The sequence below is a fragment of the Felis catus genome, chromosome E3 (genome assembly GCF_018350175.1).
Source record: "Felis catus isolate Fca126 chromosome E3, F.catus_Fca126_mat1.0, whole genome shotgun sequence".
NCBI classification, from domain to species: domain Eukaryota; kingdom Metazoa; phylum Chordata; class Mammalia; order Carnivora; family Felidae; genus Felis; species Felis catus.
Genome location: NC_058383.1, coordinates 26,106,583 through 26,131,519, shown reverse-complemented (window position 1 = coordinate 26,131,519; position 24,937 = coordinate 26,106,583). Strand labels below are relative to the sequence as shown.

The 24,937-nt window shown below is 44.5% G+C and overlaps 1 protein-coding gene across 3 annotated transcripts in view; it reads left to right on the top strand.

Annotated features, from left to right (window-relative positions):
- TMC5 (transmembrane channel like 5) overlaps positions 1 to 24,937 on the top strand; it is a 92,115-nt gene that overhangs the window by 19,529 nt on the left and 47,649 nt on the right. For all 3 annotated transcript variants that reach the window (XM_045047536.1, XM_023246721.2, XM_045047537.1), the window contains one exon: positions 23,153 to 24,136. In XM_045047536.1, coding sequence (XP_044903471.1) covers positions 23,235 to 24,136 — 902 coding nt within the window. In that variant the 5' untranslated portion in view covers positions 23,153 to 23,234. The remainder of the gene's footprint in view (positions 1 to 23,152; positions 24,137 to 24,937) is intronic.

The window sequence follows — 24,937 nt, the reverse complement described above, 5'->3', positions numbered from 1 at the left end:
ATGAGTGGAATGATACACTGTTTGCCCTTTTGTGACTGGCTTATTTCAGTTAGCGTAGGGTCCTCGAGGTTCATGCTTGTTGTAGCGTGTCAAATTTCCTTCTTTCTTAAGGTTGCATAGCACTCCACTGGATGTATATATCACCCTTACTGTATCCATTCATTTGTTGATGGACATTTGGGTTGCTTCTACCTCTTGGCTATAGTGAATAATGGTGCAATGAACATGGGTGTGCAATATCTCTTTGAGATAGAGATAGATGCTTTGAGTTCCTTTGAATGTATACCCAGAAGTGGATTTGCTGGATCCGATAGTAGTTCTGTTTTGAATTATTAAGGAGCTTCCACACTGTTTTCCATAATGGTTACACCATTTTACATCCCCAGTAACAGTGTACAAAGGTTTCAGTTCCTCTAAATCCTGATGAACACTTGCTATTTTCTGTGGTTTTCATTGTAGCAATCTTAATGGATATGAGGTGTTATCTCGTTGTGGTTTTGATTTGCATTTCTCATATGATTAATGATGTTGAGCAGCCTTTCATGTACTTGTTGGCCATCTGTCTGTATGTCTTCTTTGGAGAAGGACATTCAAGTCCTTTGCCCATTTTATTTATTTTTTATTTATTTATATTTAAATTATTTTAATGTTTATTTATATTTGAGAGGGAGAGAGAGAGAGAGACAGTGAGCGAGCAGGGGGAAGGGGAGAGAGACAGAGATGGAATCTGAAGGAGGCCCATGGCTCTGAACTGTCAGCACAGAGCCCGACATGGGGCTCGAACTCATGGGGCTCGAACTCTCAAGCCATGAGATTGTGACCTGAGCCGAAGTCAGATGCTTCACCAACTGAGCCACCCAGGCACCCCAAATTTTGGTATTCTTAGTATGTGAAAAATAAATCTAGTTATTTTTGTTGTTTGTTGTTGTTGAGTTGTAGAAATTCTTCAAACATTGTGGATATTGACTCTTCATCAGATATATAGTTTGCAAATATTTCCCCCATTCCTTAAGTTGCCTTTTCTACTCATTGCACATTAAAAAATTTTTTTTTAATGTTTATTTATTTTTGAGAGAGAGAGTGAGACAGAGCATGAGCAAGGGAGGGCCAGAGAGAGGGAGACACAGAATCGGAAGCAGGCTCCAGGCCCTGAGCTGCCAGCACAGAGCCCAACGCAGGGCTCGAACCGTGAACTGTGAGAACATGACCTGAGCCAGTCGGACACCCAACCGACTGAGCCACCCAGGCACCCCATCATCGCACATTTTTAAAATAGACCTCTCTCACCTGACCTGACTGCCAGCTCTGAGTTTTGCTTACCACTCTGTTCCCCCAGCATCTAGCTGTTGGAGGATGTCATGGGGAGATGTGACCACTGTTTGGCTCTGGAGCTGGCCCTGGGCAATCACAGGCTCCTCATCCCCTCCCCTGTCCTTGATATGACATTCTGCCCACCTTTCCCACAGTAGGAACTGGTTTCGAGAATGAAAACTTGAAAGAGTTAAGGTGCTGTTGAAAATATCTGGACTTGATACATGACTGAACCCCATGAAGTCCTCTGTATAACCTTTTAAGGTTCTGGAAGAGGGGTGCAGAGATCTATTTGTGTTGCAGCTGCCCAAGACAGGTCTTGTATGTAAGTTCCTTTGATTATTAAACCTGTCACCTATCAGTCTGGAGTGATCTGCCTTTTTCTTGGGTCTTGCTTTGCCCTCTGCATACAGGGCCAGTTTCAGATTACATCTGACACTCAGATTGATGCCTGGTTCATAACAGGTCTTACTCAAATGTTTCCCGAAGGAAATAAGGAAGGGCTGAATAAATTGTAGGACGGAGAACTGGAGAGGTATTTGGGGAACATCCTGTGGGTTTCTGCCCAAGACAAGCACTATCCAATAGAAGGATAATAGGAGACCTATAATTTTAAAGTGTCTAATAGCTGCATTTCAGAAAAGGAGAAACAGGAGAAAATAATTTTAATGATATATTTTATTTAACAGTCTGTTAAATGTTATCATTTTAACATGCAATCAATTTAAAACTTCTTAATGAGTTTAAAAAATGTGTATGTAAGGGCACCTGGTTGGTTCTGTCGGTTAAGCCTCTGACTTGTTCTCAGGTCATGATCTCACAGTTTGTGAGTTGGATCCCCACCTGGGGCTCTGTGCTGACAGCTCAGAGCCTGGAGCCTGCCTCTGATTCTGTATCTCCCTCTCTGTGTCCCTCTTCTGCTCCTGCTCTGTCTCTCTCAAAAATAAATAAACATTTAAAAAATATGTGTGTGGGTTTTTTGGTGTGTGCGTGTGTGTGTGTGTGTGTGTGTGTGTGTGTGTGTGTGTGTGTTAATCCTTTGTCTTAGAAACATCTCACTTCATTGGAGCCACAATTTCAAATGCTGCATAACGACATGTGGCTAGTGGCCAACGTTTTGGAGATCACAACCCTAGCCTGTGCGCCCTCTGGCTCCTCTGGGTCCCGGCGCCCCGCAGCCGGTGGGCACTTGGTAAGGTTTGCCAGATGGAAAGAAACAATGAATGCAGACCCTCCCGGGACAGTGAATAGAGGTCTCTGACGCTCACAGGTGTACTAATCCAGCGCTTGCAGGAACTTGGCTGGATTCCAAGAAAGAGATCATCCCTCCGGGCAGGAAGTCCGGCTCCGGTGCCAAGACGCGCGCAGCCTCGCAACCCGTTGCCCGGGACCAGGGTCACCTGTGTGCCACGCGGCCAAGCAGACGCGGCAGCGGCCGGGGCGCCAGGCGCAGGAGACGCAAAAGCCTAAGGGAGGTGAGGCGGATACTCCAGTCTCGGGGCCAGCTCGGGGACTGTCTTCCCAGGTAGCCTCCGAGACTCAGCGGCTTTGGCCGAGCCCCCTCCCTGGTTGCGAGACGGGATCGACGGAAAGAACCGGGCGCCCTGTCGGGGGCGTGTCCCCAACGCGGGGCAGCTGCGGGATGGCCAGGGATGAGCTTTGGCGAGGGAGAGAGGAGCGAGCAGGGACAGGGTACGAGACACAGGGAAAGAAGCACCCCGGGTGGGCAAACATCGCGGAAGGGAAAGATCCACGCGGTGGCTCCAGCTCCGCGCACTGAGCCTTGGAGTTAGGAAAGCCTCTGAAGAGCGAGCACAATCCGCCGGCCTGGCCACCTTGACTCGCCCACTGCACAGCTGCAGACGGGAAAGAATAATCGCACCCAGTTGCTGGCACTCTCTCCAGGGGTACTCGACCCCCTGAGTCTGTCTCTGCGTGCCTCCGTGCTGTTGTGATTCAGAGCTCCGACTTTGCAATTGCTCTGTTTAAGCGCTCTGCGCCATTGGGCAAGTTACTTACCCTCTCTGGGCTCCTGTGTCCACCTCCGTGAAAAGGGACCCAAAATAAGACATCTCTCCTAGGGTTTCTGTGAGCCTCGTGTATGCTGGGGACCCAAGAAGCACTTCCTAAATGTTAGACGTTTGACACTCTCTTGAGATAGGGCCTCCTCATTCCATTTTGCCCCACGAAGAGATTTGGGCTCAGGCCCATAGCAATTAGATGGAAACAGCAGGATTTGAATCCAAGAAGTCGAGCTCTGGAGACCGGGCATTAATGTCTAATCCAGGTCCCACTATTTCCTAGAAGGTTGAAGGGAGATGGGGAAAAACTGCTTCTGAGGCCCCTTCTCCCCATCTGTGAAATGGGTACAATAATGTAATAGTAAATAGTCTATGGGTTATCGCGAGGATTAACCGACCTAACACATAAAAGCGCGTCCCTACTAGAGTGTGCATGCCGCTAGGGTAGGATCCTTTTGCTGTTCCGTTTGCAGATACATCCTCAGTGCTTGGACCCTGTAGATGCTCAGTAAACACTTGTTGAATGGATAAGAATGTTAATTTTTATTCTTAAAACAATCCCTGCTAGTCCCATGCTACTGATGAGACTGAGGTTCAGGGAGTTTGGCTAACTTGCCGGATGTTACACAGGTGGCTGGTAGAGGAATCAACATTTGAACCAGGTCTGTTGGTCATAAAGTCTGCATGTTCTTGACATCCTCCTAGTAAGGAGAATGTGGCAGGTTATCGCCCTTCTGGGTCTCAGTTTCCTTATCTGTAAAATGGGGACAACGATGGTAACTACCCCATATGGTGTTCTTCTGGTTTACATAAACATAAAGCACTCTGAACTGTGCCTGGCACTTAGCCGACACTTTGGCTACAGTGAATGCTATACGTTTCTACTACAGAGTGGAGAGGATGGTACAGAAAGAATGTTTATTTAGGGGAGGCAGGAGGTGGGAGGGGAGGGGAGGAGGTGCCTGAGGAGCTTTCTTGCTTTCTGTCCACAGAGCCAGGCCACTGTTTGCCATCTGGAACATTCCTAAGAAGCCCCCTACATTCAGTGCAGAGGGAGGTGTGTCCCCATTGTATCCTAGTCTCCCATCTAGTGTACAAAGAGGCTGTCACCGGGAGCCTTTTGTTATCGCAAAGAGGGTCTGAGTTCCTCTGCTTTGGTGCATTACCCAATGCAGCTGATGAGGCTTTGAGAGGAGGATTTCAGGTGACAAGGACAGTTACATAGTAGTTTTTCCTGCTAGACCTGGGTTCAAATATTGTCTTTGAGTAATTTCCAGCTCTGGGACTTCAACAAGTTGCTTTCTGAGCTTCAGTTCCCTGATCTGCAGAATGGGCACAACATGTAAAAATATGGTATAGTTTCTAAAAGTGGGGAAATGGGGGGAAGAAAAACTTTCCTAGAGGAAAATGCTGAGGTGCTAATGTCCTTGCCTTATCAAAGGGAATGGGGAGATACTATCCCAAGTTTGTGGAACATTCTGTCATTCATAGCAGTGGCTCTTGACTGGGGGTGCTTTTGCCTCCCAGAAGATACTTGTCCATTCCTGGAGATATTTCCAGTTGTCCACAGCTTGTGGGGTTGGTGATGGGGAGTGTCCTACTGGCATCTAATGGATGGAAGCTGGGGATGTGGCTCAACATCCTCTAAGACTTAAGACAGCCCCCACGACCGAGAACATCTGACTCCAGATGCCAGAAGTGCTGAGGTCGAGAAACCCTGACTTACACCTACAAGAAAGTTACTAATTTGTCCTTTTGCTTTCAATTCCAGTTTGGCTCAGCTCCATACTAACTGGCAAGCAGGATCCTGCAATCCAGGTGTCCCATGAGTCACCCCAGAGATGACAGTTCTGAGGGCTAAGAAACCCATTGGAGGAGAGTATATTGTCCCCATTTTGCAGATGAGGGTGGGGAAAGTTGAGGTTCAAAAGGATAGAGTCGTGGAGCCTCAGAGGGGTAGAGCGCTGGACCCAGGGTTTGATTCAAGTTAGCTGGCCATGAAACGAGGCCTATCCTTTATCTCTGGAAGGGACATGCCATCGTAATTACGGAGTTAACTTGTAATGTCTGCCTGTTGCTTCAGGGGCTACACCTGCAAAACAAAGTGGCCAGCGCCTGAGGGTATCTAGTGGAGCATGATGTGTGGGAGAATGCTTTGTTGGATAAATGAAAAGATAGTCTCTTTCCATTGCACCTCCCTCTCTGGGATTAAAAAAAAAAAATCAACCTTGTTACTTCCTTATTGTGTCCAAGAGATAAAATAACCTCTAGAAAGGACTTTGGTCTTTTTAGTGCACTGATGCCAAGAGTATTGTTGAGAGGGCAGGGTTGGGGTTCAGGAAGAAAGAAATACACAGTTTGGGCTCCGAGTTGGGGCTTCTTCTGCCATAGGCTGGTAAATAGCTGCTGTCTGGAAGCTGGGTGGCCAGGCCCAGCAGTGTGACTAACAGAGCAAGCAGGGCTGTGTCTAAGGCAGAAGACGAAGGGCCTTATGGGTTAGTGTTTAAAAAAAAAGAAGAGAGAGCGAGAGAGAGGACCCGCTGTCTCCGCAGGGTGGAGAGGAAACGCCAGGACGGAGGGCAGGTAAGAAAGGGTGTTTTAAAGGTGGTGCGGGGGTCACATAAATGGTAGGGAACCCTGGAGAATGTGTCATGGGAGGAGGTAGAAACGGGCTGTCCTGTTGCTTCTTGCCAGATGCCAGGCACAGAATAAGTGCACGATAAGTACTTGTTAGAGGAAAGAAAGACTATGGGGAAGTCAGGGAGCATATCAGCTCAGGAAGCTCTAAAGCTGTCTGCCTGAATCAAAATCTGGCTTCTCCCGGTCCTACCGTGCCACTGTGGGTGAGTTATTGTACCTTTCAAGGCTCAGTTTGCTTGTCTATAGAATGGGTAGTATGCTAAGAGCTCCCACCTCCCCCGGTGGATATCAGGGCTAATAAGAAAATATGGTGGGGCGCCTGGGTGGCTCAGTCAGTTAGGTTTCGGCTCAGGTCAAGATCTCATGGTTTTGAGGTTCAAGCCCCACGTCAGGCTCTGTGCTGACAGCTCAGAGCCTGGAGCCAGCTTTGGATTCTGTGTCTCCCTCTATCTCTATGTCCCTCTCCCACTTGTGCGCTCTCTCTCTCTCTCAAAAGTAAATAAGCAAACGTTTTTTAAAAATTAAAAAAAAAAGAAAATATGGTGTACTGGAAGCCACTCCATAAATATTATCTCCAACTCCCTCTCTTCCTCTTTGCCCTTCTCTTCTTCCTCTGATAACGATGATAAATGTGATCCAAGTTCAGTCAGAGAGGCACAGCTTAGAATCCCATCTGCCTCTGGGCAAGTTACTTAACTCTCCCTGGGCCTCAGTGTAATCATCGTAAAGTGGGGATAATAATACCTCTCCATAAAGTTGTTGGAGGATACAGTTGCTGATGCAGTGAGGGGCATAGCATAGTGCCTGGCGCTGAAGTAGGTGCTCAGTAAATGGTGTTATCGTCATGCTTGCCGATACTGTTGTCTGACAAGGCTCCTTCTACACTGGAGAGGCAAAAAGGAGCTCCATGGATCTGGATGACAAGGAAATGGGGTTTATAATCATGCTTTTCCAGGAAGCGTCCTTTTCCCAGGAGGAAGGGTCAGGTTGAAGGTGCAGACTTTTTTCTAGAAGTTCTATGAATCACTCCGTGGTTTGTATTTGCCAAGAGTTCCCAGAATGGAGTGTCAGGAGATTGGATTATATTGCTGCTTAAGGTTATTTCTAGCCACCTCAGGTTCAATGTCCCCAGAGATAAACCCAGGCCGATGCAATGCTAGTCATTAATAGGGTCATTTCTAGAAAGAACACTCCTTATTCATAGGAAAAGGAGTAAGGGCTGGGTAAGATTTCTGTATTTTTACAAATGCCAGACCAACAAGTTCCATATTCTATGGCATTTGATTCAGGGTGGGTATCAGTTAAATAGAAGAGCAGAAAGCCCTATTTCTGAAAATAGGAGAAACAAGAAAAATTGGAGGTCCAGAGTTGCGGTTCCTAATCTTTCATCTGTTAGCACCCGCCTCCCCCCGCCAATAAATGAAAAATCATGGCTCTCCAAATGAGAGGTGGACGTTTTTCCTGTGGCAGACACTTGACTTATAAATTGTACAATCAGAGGGAAGCCCTTAACATGAGGAGGTAGATGGAAATCCCAGGAAGATGGTTTAAGTTGCCCCCAGAACTGTCATTCCTGGGGTGGTTCATGAAATGCCTGCATTGCAGGGTCCTGCCTGCCAGTCTCTGTGGAGCCAAGTCAAATTGGAGCAAAAGATACAAATCAGTAATCCTGAGCCTGTCTTTATTGAAAATGTTGATATTTTGTTCACCATGTATTTCCTGTTTTTAAAAATATTACACTAAGATATTATTTATCTAGGTTACTGGGATTTTGGGTACTCTCCCTTAAATCTGTGTCCAGGCAAACTCTTCACTTCTCCCTGCTCTTGGCCATGCTACAAACAGCACTGAATCTAGAAACTTCCCAAGCTTAACATCATGCCTACCCAGCATGGGCAAAAAGATGGCTGATCTCAAGATGTGAATGTTAAGCAAATGAGTTGAAAAAGGGAAAATTTGCTTCCTGGAAAGGAAAGGGCATTTATGATGCTGTATTCCACTCCTTCCTGGCTGTGTTCCCTGGCCAGGTTACTGAACCTCTCTGTGCCTCAGTATCTCCCTGAGTAAAATGAGGATAATAACAGCACCCATCGATAAGACTGTGGTAAGAATCTACTGAGTTAACACCTGTCAAGTTCTCATAACAGTGTTTGGCACATACATATTCATTGTTCTGTTATTGGTTTCTGCTTCTGTTTTTCTTTATGCAGATCTGGAACCATGATACTTATGATGTTCTATTATATAATGTTTGTTTAAATAGGCATTATAAGGATTATTATAAGGATCTGAATTAGTCTGGTTAAGAACTAAGCTTCTAGGGGTGCTTGGGTGGCTCGTCAGTTAAGCATCTGACTCTTGATTTCAGCTCAGGTCATGATCTCACAGTTCATGAGTTCGAGCTCCGCATGGGGCTCTGCGCTGACAGCGTGGAGCCTGTTTGTGATTGTCTCTCTCCCTCTCTCTCCCTCTCTCTCTGTCTGTCTGTCCCCTGGTGTCTCTCTCTCGCGCTGTCAAAATAAATATATAGTGGCACCCGGGTGTCTCAGTCAGTTAAGCATCTGACTTCAGCTCAGGTCATCATCTTGTGGTCAGTGGGTTCGAGCCCTGTGCTGACAGCTCAGAGCCTGGAGCCTGCTTCAGATTCAGTTGTCTCCCTCCTCCTCTGCCTCTCCCTGCCTCACGCGCGTACTCTCTCTCTTTCTCTCTCAAAAATAAATGAATATTGGGGCGCCTGGGTGGCTCGGTTGGTTAAGCATCTGACTTTGGCTCAGGTCATGATCTCATAGATAGTGAGTTCAAGCCCTGCATCGGGCTCTGTGTTGACAGCTCAGAGCCTGGAGCCTGCTTCAGACTCTGTGTCTCCTTTGCTCTCTGTCCCTCCCCCACTTGTGCTCTGTCTCTCAAAAATAAATAAATGTAAAATAAATAAATAAATAAAATTTTTAAATTAAAAAAAATAAATGAACATTAAATGAACATATATGTAAACTTAAAAAAAAAAATAAAAAGAACTAAACTTCTAGTCCCAGAGACGGAACCCGAAGGGGGTTCATTTTCCTCTCAAAGAGAGAGGCTTGCCACAGACCTAGAATCACAGGGTATGGATAAAGCCTAACCTGGCTTTACTGTCTCCTGCCTTTCTGAGCTTCAGTGGTCAAGAAAGCGTTAGAGGGTACTAGCCACAGGGGACATTAAGGTCTATCATGTTCCACTGCTCCTGCTAGGATTCTGAGCAACACATATGGTGGCAAAGGGGATGAGGAGGGGCTTCCATAGCCTATAGGTCTCCAGGAAGTGAGATCTTCGTTGGGTCACAGAGGAGGCTACTCCTTCTAGCAGGTGTCAGTGGGTGCGTGAGCTGTTATATGTGTCTCGCATTGTCTCTGGTTCTCCGAGAGAGGGGCCCTTGTTCTTCCGGGACAGGCTGGAGTAGTTCAACCATGCAAGAAATCACTGAGCTGCCAAGGCACGAACAACCCAGCACCCTTCCCCTCCCGCCTCCCTCTGCCTGCTCTTGGCAGCCTCCATTAACTGGCCACTCTGCCGTTGATTCTTGAACGTTGCTACACAGAAGAATCTCCTGGGAAATCTGATAAAAAGGCCAATTACCAGGTCCCACCCCAGACCCACTGAATGAAAACTTCTGGGAGTGGGACCCAAGCTAAAGTAGTTTTCCCAGGACTGGAGGTCTCCCAGGATATGGAACTTCCAGTGCTAAAACCAAGAAAGTTCTGGGCGGGGCACCTGGGTGGCTCAGTCGGTTGAGCATCCGACTTCTGCTCAGGTCATGATCTCACAGTTGGTGAGTTTGAGCCCCACGTCGGGCTCTGTGCTGACAGCTCAGAGCCTAGAGCCTGGAGCCTGTTTCAGATTCTGTGTCCCCCTGTCTCTGCCTCCCGTGCTCGTGTTCTGTCTCTGTCTCTTGAAAGTGAATAAACATTAAAAAATAAAATTTCTTAAAAAAAAAAGACTAGTTGGCCACAGGCATCCATCTCCAGCAAGCTCCCAAGTGAGTCTCATGGGCTCCCCCAGTTTGATCCTCTTTGATGTGCTGTGATCAGCAAAGATTTAAATATTGGAATTTCCTTTAGGCTTTATTGTTCTCTAGACTTGCCCTGCAAATATGGCAGCCCCATAGCCACTTACAGCTATTTACATTAAAATTAATTAAAAGCAAACAAAATTAAAAATTCAGTTCCTCACTTGCACTAGCCACATTTTAAGTACTCAGTATATACATGTGGCTAGTGGCTGCTGTATTGGACAGCATAGTATAGAATGAGTCCATCATCATCAGAGAAAGTTCTGTTGGACGGTATTGCCCTAGACGATCTCCTCTAGAATGGAGTTTCTCAGGGCACCTGGGTGGCTCAGTCGATTAACTGTCTGACTTCAGCTCAGGTCATGATCTCGTGCTTCGTGAGTTTGAGCCCCGAGTTGGGCTGCTGACAGCTCAGAGCCAGGACCCTCCTTTGAATTCTGTGTGTGTGTGTCTCTCTCTCTGCCCCTCCCCCTGCTGTCTCTGTCTCTGTCTCTCAAAAATGAATAAACATTAAAAAAAAATTTAGAATGGGGCTTCTCAACTTCACCACTATTAACATTTTGGGTCAGATAATTCTCTGTTTTGGGAGACTGATGTTCAGCAGTTCTCTGGTCTCTACCTACTAGATGCCAATATCAGACCCCAACTTGTGACAACAAAAAAGGCTTCCAGATGCTGTGAAATGTGTTATCTGGGGGCAAAATTACACTGACGGAGAATCACTGCCCTAGACGTATGGCTTCCACCAATCACTTTCTTTTTCTTTTCTTTTTTGTAAGTTTATTTATTTTTGAGAGAGCAAGAGCACAGTGGGGGAGGGGTAGAGAGAGGCAGAGCAGAGCCCGACACGGGCCTGAAACCCGAAATCAAGCGTCAGATGCTTGGGATGCCTGGATGGCTCAGTCGGTTAAGCAACCAACTCTTGATTTCGGCTCAGGTCATGATCTCACACTTTGTGAGATCAAACCCTGAACTGGGCTCTGTGCTGTGAGCATGAACCCTGTTTAGGATTCTCTTCCTCTTTCTCTGCCCCTCCCCTACTTGTGTGCGTGCTCTGTCTCTCTCTCAAAATGAATTATTAAAAAAAAAAAAAAAGTCAGATGCTTAACTGACTGAGCCATCTATGTGTCCTTCCACCCATGTCTTTCTAAAACAAGAAAATCCAACCATACACCCTGTACTCCAAACAGAGCACTGGCACCTGAATGCATGCGCCATCTTGCACTTGCCCTTGCATGGATCTGCTTTTCATCTAAAGCCTATGGGCTTCATCTACTTCGGTAACAGTCTTACATACGTGAAAGTCTTGTTACAGAATGTCACGTGCATGGAGAGGGGTTCTGGTTATAGTGAGAACGAGACTCCTGGAAAGAATTTGCAGGGTTCTGGGAAAGTCTAGAGACTGCTCATCAAGAATGGACTATAGGGGGCACCTAGGTGGCTCAGTTGGTTAAATGTCCAACTTCAGCTCAGGTCATGATCTCATGTTCCTGGGTTCTAGCCCGCATTGGGCTCTTTGTAGTCAGCACACAGTCTGCTTTGGATTCTCTGTCTCTTTCTCTGTCTGTCCCTCCCCTGCTCCTGCTCTCTGTCTCTCTCTCTCTTTCAAAAACAAATAGACATTAAAAAATTTGGGGGGGGGTGCTTCTGGGTGGCTCAGTCGGTTGAATGTCCAACTTCGGCTCAGATCATGATCTTGCAGTTCTTGGGTTTGAGCCCCGTGTCGGGCTCTGTGCTGACAGCTCAGAGCCTGGAGCCTACTTTGGATTCTGTGTCTCCCTCCCTCCCTCTCTGCCCCTCAGCTGCTCATGTTCTGTCTCTCTGTCTGTCTCTGAAAAATAAATAAACATTAAAAAAATTTTTTAATGGATTGTGGTAAAAAAGGAAGTATTTTAGCCAGTGTAATGAAATTTGAGGGGCTTCAAAACATCCATGTAAATAAAAGATTTATCCCATCCTTGCTTTTTCTTGAATTTTCCTCTGAAGACTAATTGGTGACATTTGCCAGCTCTATCATCCCAAGTTTCCCAAAGTATTTAAAAAAAATATGTTAGCATCATCTTAATTTGGCATTTTAAAAAGCATTTACTATCTCAATTGTAAGTGTAGCACGTTAGACCATTCTCTGGATGGATTTTTCTAGGTGATTTTCCTTCGTGAGATTAAAGTTCATGTTCATTTTCCAGCCTCTAACTCTTTCTTACATATTCAGCAAACTAGAAACCTTATATTCTTTTTCCATTCATAAAATATAATTACCTTTCTTTAGGAACTAAATAAATGTCTTAAAAATGAAGCAAATTTTTTGGAGAGGAAACATAAAGAACAGAAAGATGTACCCACTTAGTTCTATTTAAATTTTCCCCTCCTGTTCATAGCTTCGATATTGCTCTTTTGCAAGCACAGACCTTATTTTGTGAAGGATCCAAATGTTTGGCTACGACTGCACCTGGGTCAAAGGCGGAAACAGTCTCTGAAAAGTCCTGTAGGGCATGAACTAACATGCCTAGTGACAGGAGGAGGCTTTTTGTTAAATGGGTGATTGAAAGTTTTACCCTCACACGCTTATAACACACTATTTAAGTTGCCTTTGTTTCCGTGTTCTGAACGTTACACACCACAGGTAAAAGATTCTAAGGCATTTGTTTGTAGTAGTGTGGATGATGACAGCCACAGTAATCATTAAACTAACATGGCAACAAAGAAGAGCTTGCAAACAAAAGAACTCTACCTCTCGTGGCCCTTGCTCTTTGTGCTGGAATTGTCTTTCCACGATCAGGTGCCTGAGGAAGGAATCAAAGCTTCTAGAACTGCACTCAGGAAAGCCTGGTTGGAATGAGATGCCTGGGAATAGACCGTTTCTTCTTTTAAAATTCTTTTTCCTTCCTTTCAGGAATTCGTAGAATTACAGACTGGTATTTTGGGTGTGTGAGTAGGGGGTAAGAGGGTAGGATGCAATTATATCATTATATGTCTAATGTCTGTTATATCCCAGAATTTAGGCATTTGTGTCCCACCTTCATGATTTTTCCCCTTTTCTTACCACGCATACAAATATTTACCTATTCTTTTTACTTAACAGATTTATTTAAAAAAAAAATTTTTTTTTCAACGTTTATTTATTTTTGGGACAGAGAGAGACAGAGCATGAACGGGGGAGGGGCAGAGAGAGAGGGAGACACAGAATTGGAAACAGGCTCCAGGCTCTGAGCCATCAGCCCAGAGCCCGACGCGGGGCTCAAACTCACGGACCGCGAGATTGTGACCTGGCTGAAGTCGGACGCTTAACCGACTGCGCCACCCAGGCGCCCCTTAACAGATTTATTTTAGAAGGAAACATGTCATTATTGTAAATGGAAAATTTCTATCACTTGCTTGTAACTATAGATGACTATATATTTATATATGTACATACATACATATGTATATACATATACAAAACCAAATCGTGTTATTACTAGCTAGATTATGCTGAGTAAAAGCAGTCCGTCTCAAAGGGCTGCATTCTGTGTGATTCTATTTATATGACATTTTGGGAAGGGCAAAGCTAGAGGGACAGAGAATAGGCCAGTGGTGGGCAGAGGGTGGTAGGAGGGGTTGATTACAGAGGGGTGGCACAAGGGAGTTTGGGGTGGCGGAACTGGTCTGTATCCTGATGGTGGTGGTGGTTATGCATGTGTTCAAACTTACAGACCTATACACCAAAGATATTTTATTGTATACTAACTGCAGAAGTAAAGTCTAATCATGAAGGTTGTGAGCTTAGAGCTTTGCTCTGTCTTTGTTGAAAAAGAGACTATGGTAAATTCAGACAGGTATTAAAGACTTATTAGCATCAATGGAGACTTTACCTAGTTGTTAGTTAGAAATATTGAATGGGAATTAAGAAGGAAGGAATGGTCGCCAAGAGATTCCTTATTATTTTCCACAGGGGAGGTGATCCTTTCAAGAATCCCTGAACTGCTCCAAAACTCTAAATTTATAAATGGGATATATTTGTGCCAAAAATGGACCCAGGCATGAGAAATGCTAGTCTGTATGTACCCTCCCCTCCCCGGCCCCAGAGTAGTCTGGCTGATCCCAATATAGGTTTGTTTTACCTCCCACTGGTTGAGGGTGGTCATCACCATGATGGACTCCAGGTGACAGATGAGATGAATGAGAACTTTGTAGGACAATATTCATTTATTCAACATCTTTTTTTTTTATATATGAGAGAGAGAGAGAGAGCACACAAGCAAGGGAGAGGGGAGAGGGAGAGAGAATCTTAAGCAGGCACCATGCTCAGTGCAGAGCCTGACACGGGGCTTGATCCCATGACCCTGGGATCGTGACCTGAGCTGAAATCAAGGGTCAGATGCTCAACCTACTGAGCCCCACTGGTGCACCCAGTCAACAAATACTAATTGAGTTCCAGGCATGGTGCTAGATGCTGGGGACATAGTGAGCAAAATAGTATAACCTCTGCCATCATAGAATTTCAGTCCAGTGGAAGACAAATATTGAACAATATAAGACACAGAATTAATATACAATTGCAAACTGGTAAGTCCCATGGGCAGAAAGGTGGCATGCTGTGATAGAGGCTCATGGGGAACTATTTGCATGTGGAGGAATAAAGGAGACCTCTCTGTGAAAGCAGCATTTCAGCTGATACCTTAAGGATGAAGGGTTAGCCTGGCCAAGAGTAGAGGGACAAGCATTCTAGGCAGAAGGAACAGCATGTGCAAAGACCATAACTCAGAAAAACGGGCCAGTGTGTTTAGTCCAGTGCTTGGCAAACTATGCCCCTCAGTTCAGATATGGCCTGCCAACTAAGGATGGTTTTTATATTTTCAAATTGCTGAAAAAAATCAAAAGAATTATTCATGGCATATAAAAATTATATGACATTCAAATTTTGGTGTCCATAAATTGGAACACAGGCACACCTCTTCAATTATATATTGTCTAGGGCTGACTTTGTGACAGAGTTGAGCAGTTGCTACAGAGTTTTTATGATCCACAAAACTTAAAATATTTCCTATCTGGTTCTCTACAGAGGAAGTGTGTCAACCCTTGATTTAGACGATGAAAAACAGGGGAGAGGTGGGCAGGGGCTAGCTCATGGATACTTTTCACGCCATAGTAAGGAGTTTAGATGTTATTCTCCATTCAGTGAAAAGCTATTGAGCAGGGTTGGCATGGAGGTGGGGGAAATATTGAGAGTCTCTCTCTCTCTCTCTCTCTTTTAGTTTATTTATTCGTTTTTGAGAAAGAGAAAGAGAGATCGTTTGCACGGGTGGGGCAGAAAGAGAAAGAGAAAGAGAGAATCCCAAGCGGGCTCTGCACCCTCAGTGCAGAGTCCAGCTTGGAGCTCGACGAACCAGGAGCTCATGACCTGAGCTGAAACTGAGAGTCAGAAGCTTAACTAACTGATCCACGCAGGCTCCCCTCTCTTTCTGTGTTGTATTAACTTTGTCTTGTGGTCTAGTTTTTCTGGAGCCCTGGGAAGGTGCCTTCCTCTATATAAGTAAGGGAATCCCCCCACTGTTCTGTGCACCCCCAGGCTTTTCTTCTCCTTTGCTCCTGAGAGTGTCATGTTTGTCAGCTGTCAAGTGCAGGTGGGACTGCAAATGTGTTCAGGATTGTTGGCTTTTCAATTTCCTTGTATTGCTGTGATGAATGCTGTGTTCAACCCTTCAGTGACGATTTTATTGTGCTTATTTTGAGGCTTGAAGTCAGTGGCCCAGATCAAAACCTCAATATGCATTGATTGTAGCTGATTTTGATTTATTTTATTTTTTAATTTATTTTTAAAAATTTTTTAACGTTTATTTATTTTTGAGACAGAGAGAGACAGAGCATGAACAGGGGAGGGGCAGAGAGAGAGGGAGACACAGAACCCGAAGCAGGCTCCAGGCTCTGAGCCATCAGCCCAGAGCCCGACGCGGGGCTTGAACTCACAGACCGCGAGATCGTGACCTGAGCTGAAGTCAGACACTTAACCGACTGAGCCACCAGGTGCCCGGTTTTGATTTATTTTAAAGCTTCTGTGGCTTATTTGGAAACTGGGGGGAAAGAGTTTTCATGCAGTCAGGTTATTCCAGTAATTTCTCTCCTGTTTTCTCCTGGACACAGCACTTTAGTGTTTTACTTTTTTTAGAAAATGGATTTTTGTTTTGAAATGACTGTGATTTGGAGAAATTCTTGCTTCCTCTTTTTTTGGTCTTTATTATTCTTTTTCTTAAATTATGACAAAATACATACAATATTAAATTTATCATCTTAACCTTTATTTATTTATTTATTTATTTATTTATTTATTAACTTTTATTCATTTTTGACAGTGAGAGAGATAGAGCATGAGCAGGGGAGGGGCAGAGAGGGAGAGGGAGACACAGAATCCAAAACAGGCTCCAGGCTCTGAGCTATCAGCACAGAGCCCGGCACAGGGCTCCAACCCACGGACTGTGAGATCATGACCTGAGTTGAAGTCAGACACTTAACCGACTGAGCCACCCAGGCGCCCCATATCATCTTAACCATTTTTAAAGTATCCAGGTCAGTAGTGCTAAATGCATTCACATTGCTGTGCACCCCATCCAGAACTTTTCATCTTGCAAGACTGAAACTCCATACCCATAACACAGCAAATTATAATCCCCCCTTTCCTTCTCCTCCCAGCCCCTGACAACCACCATTCTGCTGCCTATTTCTGTTTCTGTGAGTTTGACTATTCTAGATACTCTCATAACTGGAGTCACATACAATATTTGTCTTTTTGTGACTGGCTTGGTTTACTTAGCATGATGTCCTTAAGGCCCATCCATTTTTTAAAATTTATTTATTTATTTTGAGAGAGAGAGAGAGAGAGAGAACGAGCAGGGGCAGGGCAGAGAGAGAGAGAGAGAGAGAGAGAGAGAGAGAGAATCCCAATCAGGCTGCACACTGTCAGAGCAGAGCCCAACATGGGGCTGGAACCCATGAACCATGAGATCATGACCTGAGCCAAAACCAAGAGTCCGACGCTTAACCAACTGAGCCACACAGGCGGCCCCATCCATGTTTGTTTTTTTAATGTTTTGTGGGGTTTTTTTTAACTTATTTTGAGAGAGAGAGAGAGGTGGGGGGGAGGGACAGGAGGGCAGAGAGAGAGAGAGAGACTCCCAAGAAGGGTCCATACTCAGCATGGAGCCCGATGCAGGGCTGGATTCAACATTCTTTTCTATAGCTCCATGGTATTCCATTGTGCAGATGCGCTGTTACTGACTTGGCCCATCCTCTCTTCGTGGTTTCTGGATTGTTTCCAGTTTTTTGTCATCACACTCCAAATTTGGCCTGACAATATTAATGGCTCCATGTCCCTATGATTTGAGGGCCACGTGGTGGCTGCAGAACCAAGCTTGTGGGTGGCTTGCCTTGGCTTATAGAGTCCTAAGTGTAGAAAGGCCAAGAGGCAGCCGAGATGCAGATAAACAGCCTGAATGAGACCTCATCAAGACTGTAGGATGTAATTCATCCCCCAACATTTGTGGACTAGCTGAATGACAAATGCAGGATTGTTACGGGCTCCCGTTCAAACCAGGAGCCTTGCGAGATCAAACAGGGAGTCCAGTGCCTAACAGATTTAGAAGGCATCTGCTTTGCTCGGGGATGTGATTGAAAACCGTTGGAACAGTAAAGTGGGAAAACCCATGGGATGATGTCAAGGATGAAATGGATGTCAATGGGATGTCAAAAGGAGGACTCAGAACAGATAGTTCAATAGCCTTTATTGGAAAGTTAGGAGAGCAATACAATTTGGAGGGGGGAAAAGTATTTTAGTGCTGTCCCAAGGCACAAAGCAAAATTATTCTTTTGAAAGAACAGGATCGTTGTTTCTCTAAGAGGTAACAGGAAACCATAAGTAAGGTTCTCAGAAGATTAACTCCCACTTCATTTGACAGTCAATACAAGACTATTTCCTTGTGGTTATTTCTTCCTACCACCTCCTTTCCAGTCCTTATCTGTGGGCTTAGCCTTTTGTTTAGGAATTTGTCTGGGTACAGGTGGTAGTGGTTAGAGCACCATTTGTGCCCGGGCTGTGAAAAACATGTGGAGTAAGTAAGCTCTTGTCAGGTGATATTAGTGGAACATAGAACTGTACCAACAAACTTGGAACTAATTGGTGGCTGATCACATATAAAATCTATGTATCTACCTACCTATCATCTACCTACCTACCTACCTACCTACCTACCTACCTATCTATCTTATATGAACATATAATATGTTGTTTAACTCATAAAATTTATTTCTTGCTCATGAAGAACCGTTGTGGGGGGAGGCGCTTGGGTGGCTCAGTTGGTTAAACATCTGACTTCAGCTCAGGTCATGATCTCGCAGTTTGTGGGTTTGAGCCCCGCGGCAGGCTCTGTGCTGACAGCTCAGAGCCAGGAGCCTGCTTTGGATTCTGTGTCTCCCTCTCTCTCAGCCCCTCGCCTGCTCATGCTCTGTCTCTCTGTCTCTGTCTCTGTCTCTGTCTCTCATAAATAAATAAACTTAAAAAAAAAAGCTTCCATAAGAGCTATTGTGGGTTGGTGGACGTGGGCGGTGCCCTGCGTAGTCATGCAGGAACCCAGGCTGATGAATGGGGTCCCCATGTGAAATGATAGTGCCATTGCAGGAAAAATGGAGCTAGAAAGCTGTGTTTTGGTTATTAAATACCTTGGCTTGGAAGTGGCACAGTCACTTTTGTTCACAACCTATTGCCTAAAAATAGCTGTGTACTGCTGCCTTTCTGCAAGGGGCCACTGATCGCCTCACGGTGACCTCCCTCCACCCCCCCGCAACTCAGCATGTATTCGCTAGAGCTTCTGAGCTCTTTGCTGGTGACCGTGAACCCTGGCTTTATTATGTGGTTATCTGATCCCTTTGGAAACATTCTTATGACACATTCTTTTCAGAAATTCATCCTGGGAGAGAAGTGTGGTCCTCTTGAAAAACTGGTATACTTCCTCTTTTTCACAAGTAGTAAATATTAGATAGCCTGTCATGATTCCCTTTCAGTCTGGGCTAATAAGAAGCTCACAGCAAAATCTAGTTCATTAGAGTCACTATATCAGCCCAGGAATTACGCAGAGTTCTCCTCCCTGTACTTTGTTATAAAACATGGTCTATTTTTTTTAGTCAGGTCCTGGTTGAGTATGTGACTTTAATTGTCCACCAACTCCCCGCTCTGTTGGAAGTTGCCAAGGTTTATATTACACATAAATACAAATAATGGTAGATAATAGCTTCTTTTCAGTGCATGCTTCCTTGATGCCAATGGCTTTATGTGACTTATCTCGTTCATTCTTTATAATAGCCTTATGAGATATTCTTGTCAGGATTGGGTGGCTGAGTATACAGACTCAGAGAGGTTGAATGGCTTGCCCAATTCTGCACAGCCAGCAGATGGCAACTAAATACAGTTATATCTGATGTCAAGGGCTGGGTTCCTGACCACTTTCATTTTACAGCAGTACGTAGATAGATGGTTCAATCCAGATAGTGTGTTCTGTCCTTACCTAGATTTCATTTTCATTAATTCAGATTTTCTGTGGTATATACATATAAGAAAATTGGAAATGTTTGTGAGCCATATTATTCTTTTTTTTATTTTTTTCCTTTCCCCCAACTGCTTTATAACCCTGTGGGAAAACAGAGGGTTTTGTGTTATGGCTTCTGGTTTAGGTTTTTTTTCATTTTCCTTTTTAAAATTAAGGACTGGGGCGCCTGGGTGGCGCAGTCAGTTAAGCGTCCGACTTCAGCCAGGTCACGATCTCGCGGTCCGTGAGTTCGAGCCCCGCGTCAGGCTCTGGGCTGATGGCTCAGAGCCTGGAGCCTGTTTCCGATTCTGTGTCTCCCTCTCTCTCTGCCCCTCCCCCGTTCATGCTCTGTCTCACTCTGTCCCAAAAATAAATAAACGTTGAAAAAAAATTTTTTTTAAAAAAATAAAATTAAGGACAAATACATTTACAGAGATGCGCACAGTTCCTTTTTTTAATGTTTATTTATTTATTTACTTATTTTGAGAGAGAGTGCAAGCATGAGTGGGGGAGGGGCAGAGAGAGAAAGAGAGAGAGAATCCCAAGCAGGTTTCACACTATTGGCCTGGAGCCGGACACGGGGCTCAAACTCACAAACCGTGACATCGTGACCTGAGCTGAAATCCAGAGTTGGACACTTAACCGACTGAGCCACCCAGGGCCCCAAGATGTGCACAATTCTTAAGTGTCTTTGATGAATTTTCACACACATACACACACACACACACACATCACACCATCACACACATGTAACCATCACCCAGATCAACATATGGAACATTCCAGCGCCCAGAGGCCCCCTCATGTCATTTCCCATCTCCTCCCTTCCCCAGGGTAATCAGTATTCTGACTTCTGTCATCATTTACTAGTTTGCCTGTTCCTGGGCTTTGGATAAGTGTCACGCAGTCTGTCCTTTTTTTGTGTTTGAGCCTTCTAGTCATCCTTATGTTTGTGAGCTACAACTATGTCTTTGTAGTAGAGAAGTTCAGTCCTGTTACTTCTGTGTCATATTTCATTGTATGAATATGCTCCAGTTTATTGACTTCTCTTGCTGTTGAATGATGTTTGGTTGTTTCGATTTCTGGCATTTATGGACAAGAAGCCGCTGTGAGCACTCTGACTTTTGGCGGACACACTCATTTCTCTTCAGGTGGCATTGTATCAGTTTTCATTTTCTAGAATTTAGAAGGCATCAGTTACCTTGTTAGATGTAAGAGCTGGGGTTTTGGTAGGCTGTGGAAATCCTAGATCATAAATATATTTCCTCGTGCTCTTACATATAAGCAAATGAATGGGTTCATTTTCCATGTTATGAGAAATAATTTGCATTATCATATAGCGTTTAGTTTTAATTGCCCTCACAAGTGTAGATGTTTCTGTTTGCAAAACTAGACATATTAGTCAAAACTTTTCTCTTTCATTTGCAAATTACAGAAACCCAACTTAGACTAAGTTAAGTCTAAAGGGAATGTAATGAGGGGCACCGGGGTGGCTCAGTCGGTTAAGCATCTCACCCTTGATTTCAGCTCACATCATGATCTCACAGTTTGTGAGTTTGAGCCTAGCCTTGGGCTCTGCTCTGATAGCACGGAGCCTGCTTGGGATTCTCTCTCTCCCTCTCTGCCCCTCCCCTGCTTGTGCACGTGCACGTGCTCTCTCTCAAAATAAATAAACTAAAAAAAAAAAATAAAGGGAATGTAATTATTCAAGTACCCACTATGAAGCAGGCATGGCTGGATTCAGGTGCTGAAACACTGTCATCCACATTTGATCTTTCTTTTGTTTATCTCTTGGCTCTTCACTCTTCCCTGTCGACATCACTCTCAGACAGGCCTCCTCCACTGATGACCCCTGGCAGCCTCAGTCTTATAGCTTCCTAACTCCATATCCAGCCAAAATAGAGAGCCTCTCTCTTCCCAGCATTTCTGACAAAACTCCCAGAATTGAATCTCATTGACTTTGATGGGATTATGTTCCCTGACCCAATGTCTGTGGCCAGAAAGAAGAGAATTCTGACTGGGTCATAAGTCCACACCTGGCCCACATGGACTAAGAGGGGGAAGAGGTATTACTCAAGGGAAAATGTTATCATAAAAGAGAGAAATGGGTGCTAGGCAGGGACAAAATAATGAATAACTGACTTCCACTATGCTGAGGGATATGGAATTGAGTTGGTGAGTGCATATTCTAAGACTACAGGTAATGGCAGAAGATTAATTCTTCAGCTCTGATTACTCAACAGAGTCTAACCTTTTTCGTTTGTATAGAGATAAACTTGTAAACATTGGCTGAACTTTAAAAATGGTCTTACTTCCTTCTTTCAAAGACATCACTACTTATCTAATGACGGTGGCTTGAAACCGTGGAGCTGTTTTTGTCTTTTCATTTCCTTACCCTTCACCATTCCCGTATCTGGTTAGTCCACAAATCCTACTGATTTTTCCTTTAAACTTTCTCCTGTACTTATTTTCTTCTCTGTTCCTATAGACACGACACCATTGGTTCTGGGCTTACATTCCATCACCTTGGCAACTTAGTGAAATAAGAGGTCATCTTTCCCAGTTAGTCCAGTCAAGCTCCTGGAGGACGGATCTGGGTTATATACCCATTCCTGAACCAAATCCTGGGTTATATACCCATTCCTGATTGGCTAAGCCTAGGTCGTGTGACCGTCCTTGGAGTCAGGAATGGGGAGGGGCAGGTGCCCAGATGAAAACCAGGGCATTGGTGCCAAAAGAAGGGAAAAGGAGTAATAGGCAAGTAAACACAACAGATATCCGGCACACTCAGAAATTAAAATCCCATTATTTCTGATTTGAAAGTATACCCTGTCTATAGATTAGAGCTCAGAGAACTCACAAAAACACAGTTTCAAACTGGAAGGGATGGTAGCAATTGTCTTCCTACCCAAGTCCTCTAGTTACCATTAAGTGTTCTTCTCTTGTGCACTAATACTAATTTATGCTTTAAACCCTACAACCACAAGTGCAATCGAAATGTTCACAAGGTCCTTGTTTCTTCCAGTCTTTTGGTTTATTGTTCTGCTCCCCCCCCACAACCAAGGGAATATAGTGGTTAGGATGGAAGTTTGGCCACATGTGTCAGAGACCCCCCCAAAAAACCATGGTTTACAGGAGACAAAGGCTTATTTCTTTTATATAAAAGCCCTCGCTGATATGCTGGCACTAATCTGTGATGTCATCAGCAACCCAGGCTTCTTCCATCTTTCGTGCTGCTATGCCTGGGGTGGGTGCCATCTTCGTGTACATGGCCCAAGATGGCACACCATCATTTCCACCTTCCAGCCTATGGGAGGTAAGAAGACTGACAAAGGGAGGAGTGCCCCTTGCCTTAAACAGCACAACCCTGGGAGTTATATATATTGCTTCTGTTCACATCCCACTGGCCACTGTCATGGTCACATCTTGGGGCACAGGAGGCTGGGATACATAGTTCTGATTCTGGGCAGCTGTGTACCCAACCATGAAAGAAAGGAGAATAGATAATAATGGAAGATAACCAGCAATCTCTACAGGGAAGAAAAAAAAAAATCTGACCTTCTTTTTTTTTGCTTGTTTTTCAGGTGAAAAAAAAAAAAAAAGATCCCTGAGTAACTACAAATGCAGGAACATTTTAACATTCCACGGTAAAGAAGCTTTACCAGCATGTCTGCCTACTACAGGAACTATGGCTATGAGGAAGATCCAGATTACCCTGAATATTCAGGATCTCAGAACTGGACATGGGGGGATTTGAAAACTCGGGATTCTCCAGATTCTCCAGGTGTTCTGAACAACTCAGACTACCCTGGCATCAGGAACAACCCATACTCTGAAGACTCCAGAACAACTTCAGACTATCCCAGGTCTCTAGCAGACCCAGATTATCCTAGATCTTGGAGTAATCCAGATCAGCCTGGCACCAGAAGCACTCCATTCTCTACTGGTTCCAGACGAAGTTCAGAGTATCCTGGGTCTCTGGCAGAGCCAGATTATCCTGGATCTCAGAGTAATCCAGGCTACCCTGGCACCCAGAACAATCCATACTCTGCAGGCTCCAGAAGAAGTTCAGACTATCCCAAATTTCTGGCAGAGCCAGATTACATTGGATCTTTGAGTGAACCATACCATCCAGTCTCATTCAGAGAGCCAGACTACTCTAAATCCCAACAAAATTCTGACTTTGCAGGTTCCAGAAGCAGTAGAAACTATGCAGGCTCCAGAACAAATCCTGATTATCTGGACTCTTTGGGAGAACCAGACTACCCTGGAGCTCAGGGAAACTCTGACTACCCTGGCTCCAGAGCCACGTCCAACCATCCAGGCTCTAGAAGGAATCCAGAATTTGCTGGTTCCAGAATCAATCCATACATAGACACTCTAGGAGAGCCTGATTATCCAGGTGCTGAGAATCAACCTAATTCTCCAAACTTTTTTGGGGAACCAGACTATCCCAGGACTGAGGATTATCAGAAGAACTCTCCAAACTTTTGGGGGAAGCCTGATTACCCAGCTGCTGAGGATGGTCATGATTATGGCTCTTCTGAGACTTCAGAAACAACTAGAGAGTAAGTATAAGCATCTCCCTCCATTGGGGTCGGAGCTGCATGCTAGACCATTAGGCCAATGGAACCTGGTTGCTATTGTTTGGGTTAGGGACAATTAAGATGGTTTCTTTGACCAGAAGTTGTGGTGAAATTTTCATATCTGTCTGTAGATAGGGCCATGAACTTTCACCAGGGCCGTGGGCTTTCACCAGGGCATGGACTTTCAGCCTGAGGTTTCAACCCCTCACCTGAACATAATCTTTCATCACCTCTTGCTTGGATAACACCCTCTCCAGTCTTCTCCCTCTTCCCATCTAATCCCTACAGGATATTTAGATTCTCACTGTTTTGACTCTGCTACTTTGCCAATAAAGTTAGGGTTAAGACTTGATAGTTATGAACCCAAACATTTTAACCAGAATTATATGCATAGGAATGCATTTTAACCAAGAAAATCTTTTGAAGATCTAACTCCACAAAGCCAATTTACTTCCTCAATTGTGTTTTGTTTTGTTTTTTTTAAATTCAAGTTGGTTCGGCCACTCCTGATTTTTTTCTACTTTCATTTTTATTTTACTCAAATTATTGTTTGATCATTTTTTATGTTTATGGCAGATTTGGCATATTGATCTTCTGCATTGGTGTTGTTTTCATCAGATTTTATCAATCATAGTTTCTCCCCGTTGTTGGTATTTCTTTAAGCTCGTTCTAAAACACTAAGTCCCATTTTTCCTGGCTCAGGTTCTGTAGATTTAAATTTTGTCAAAAATCATTTTAATCTTCTAGCAATTTTTGGTCATTGACAAATTTTATTAGGTACAG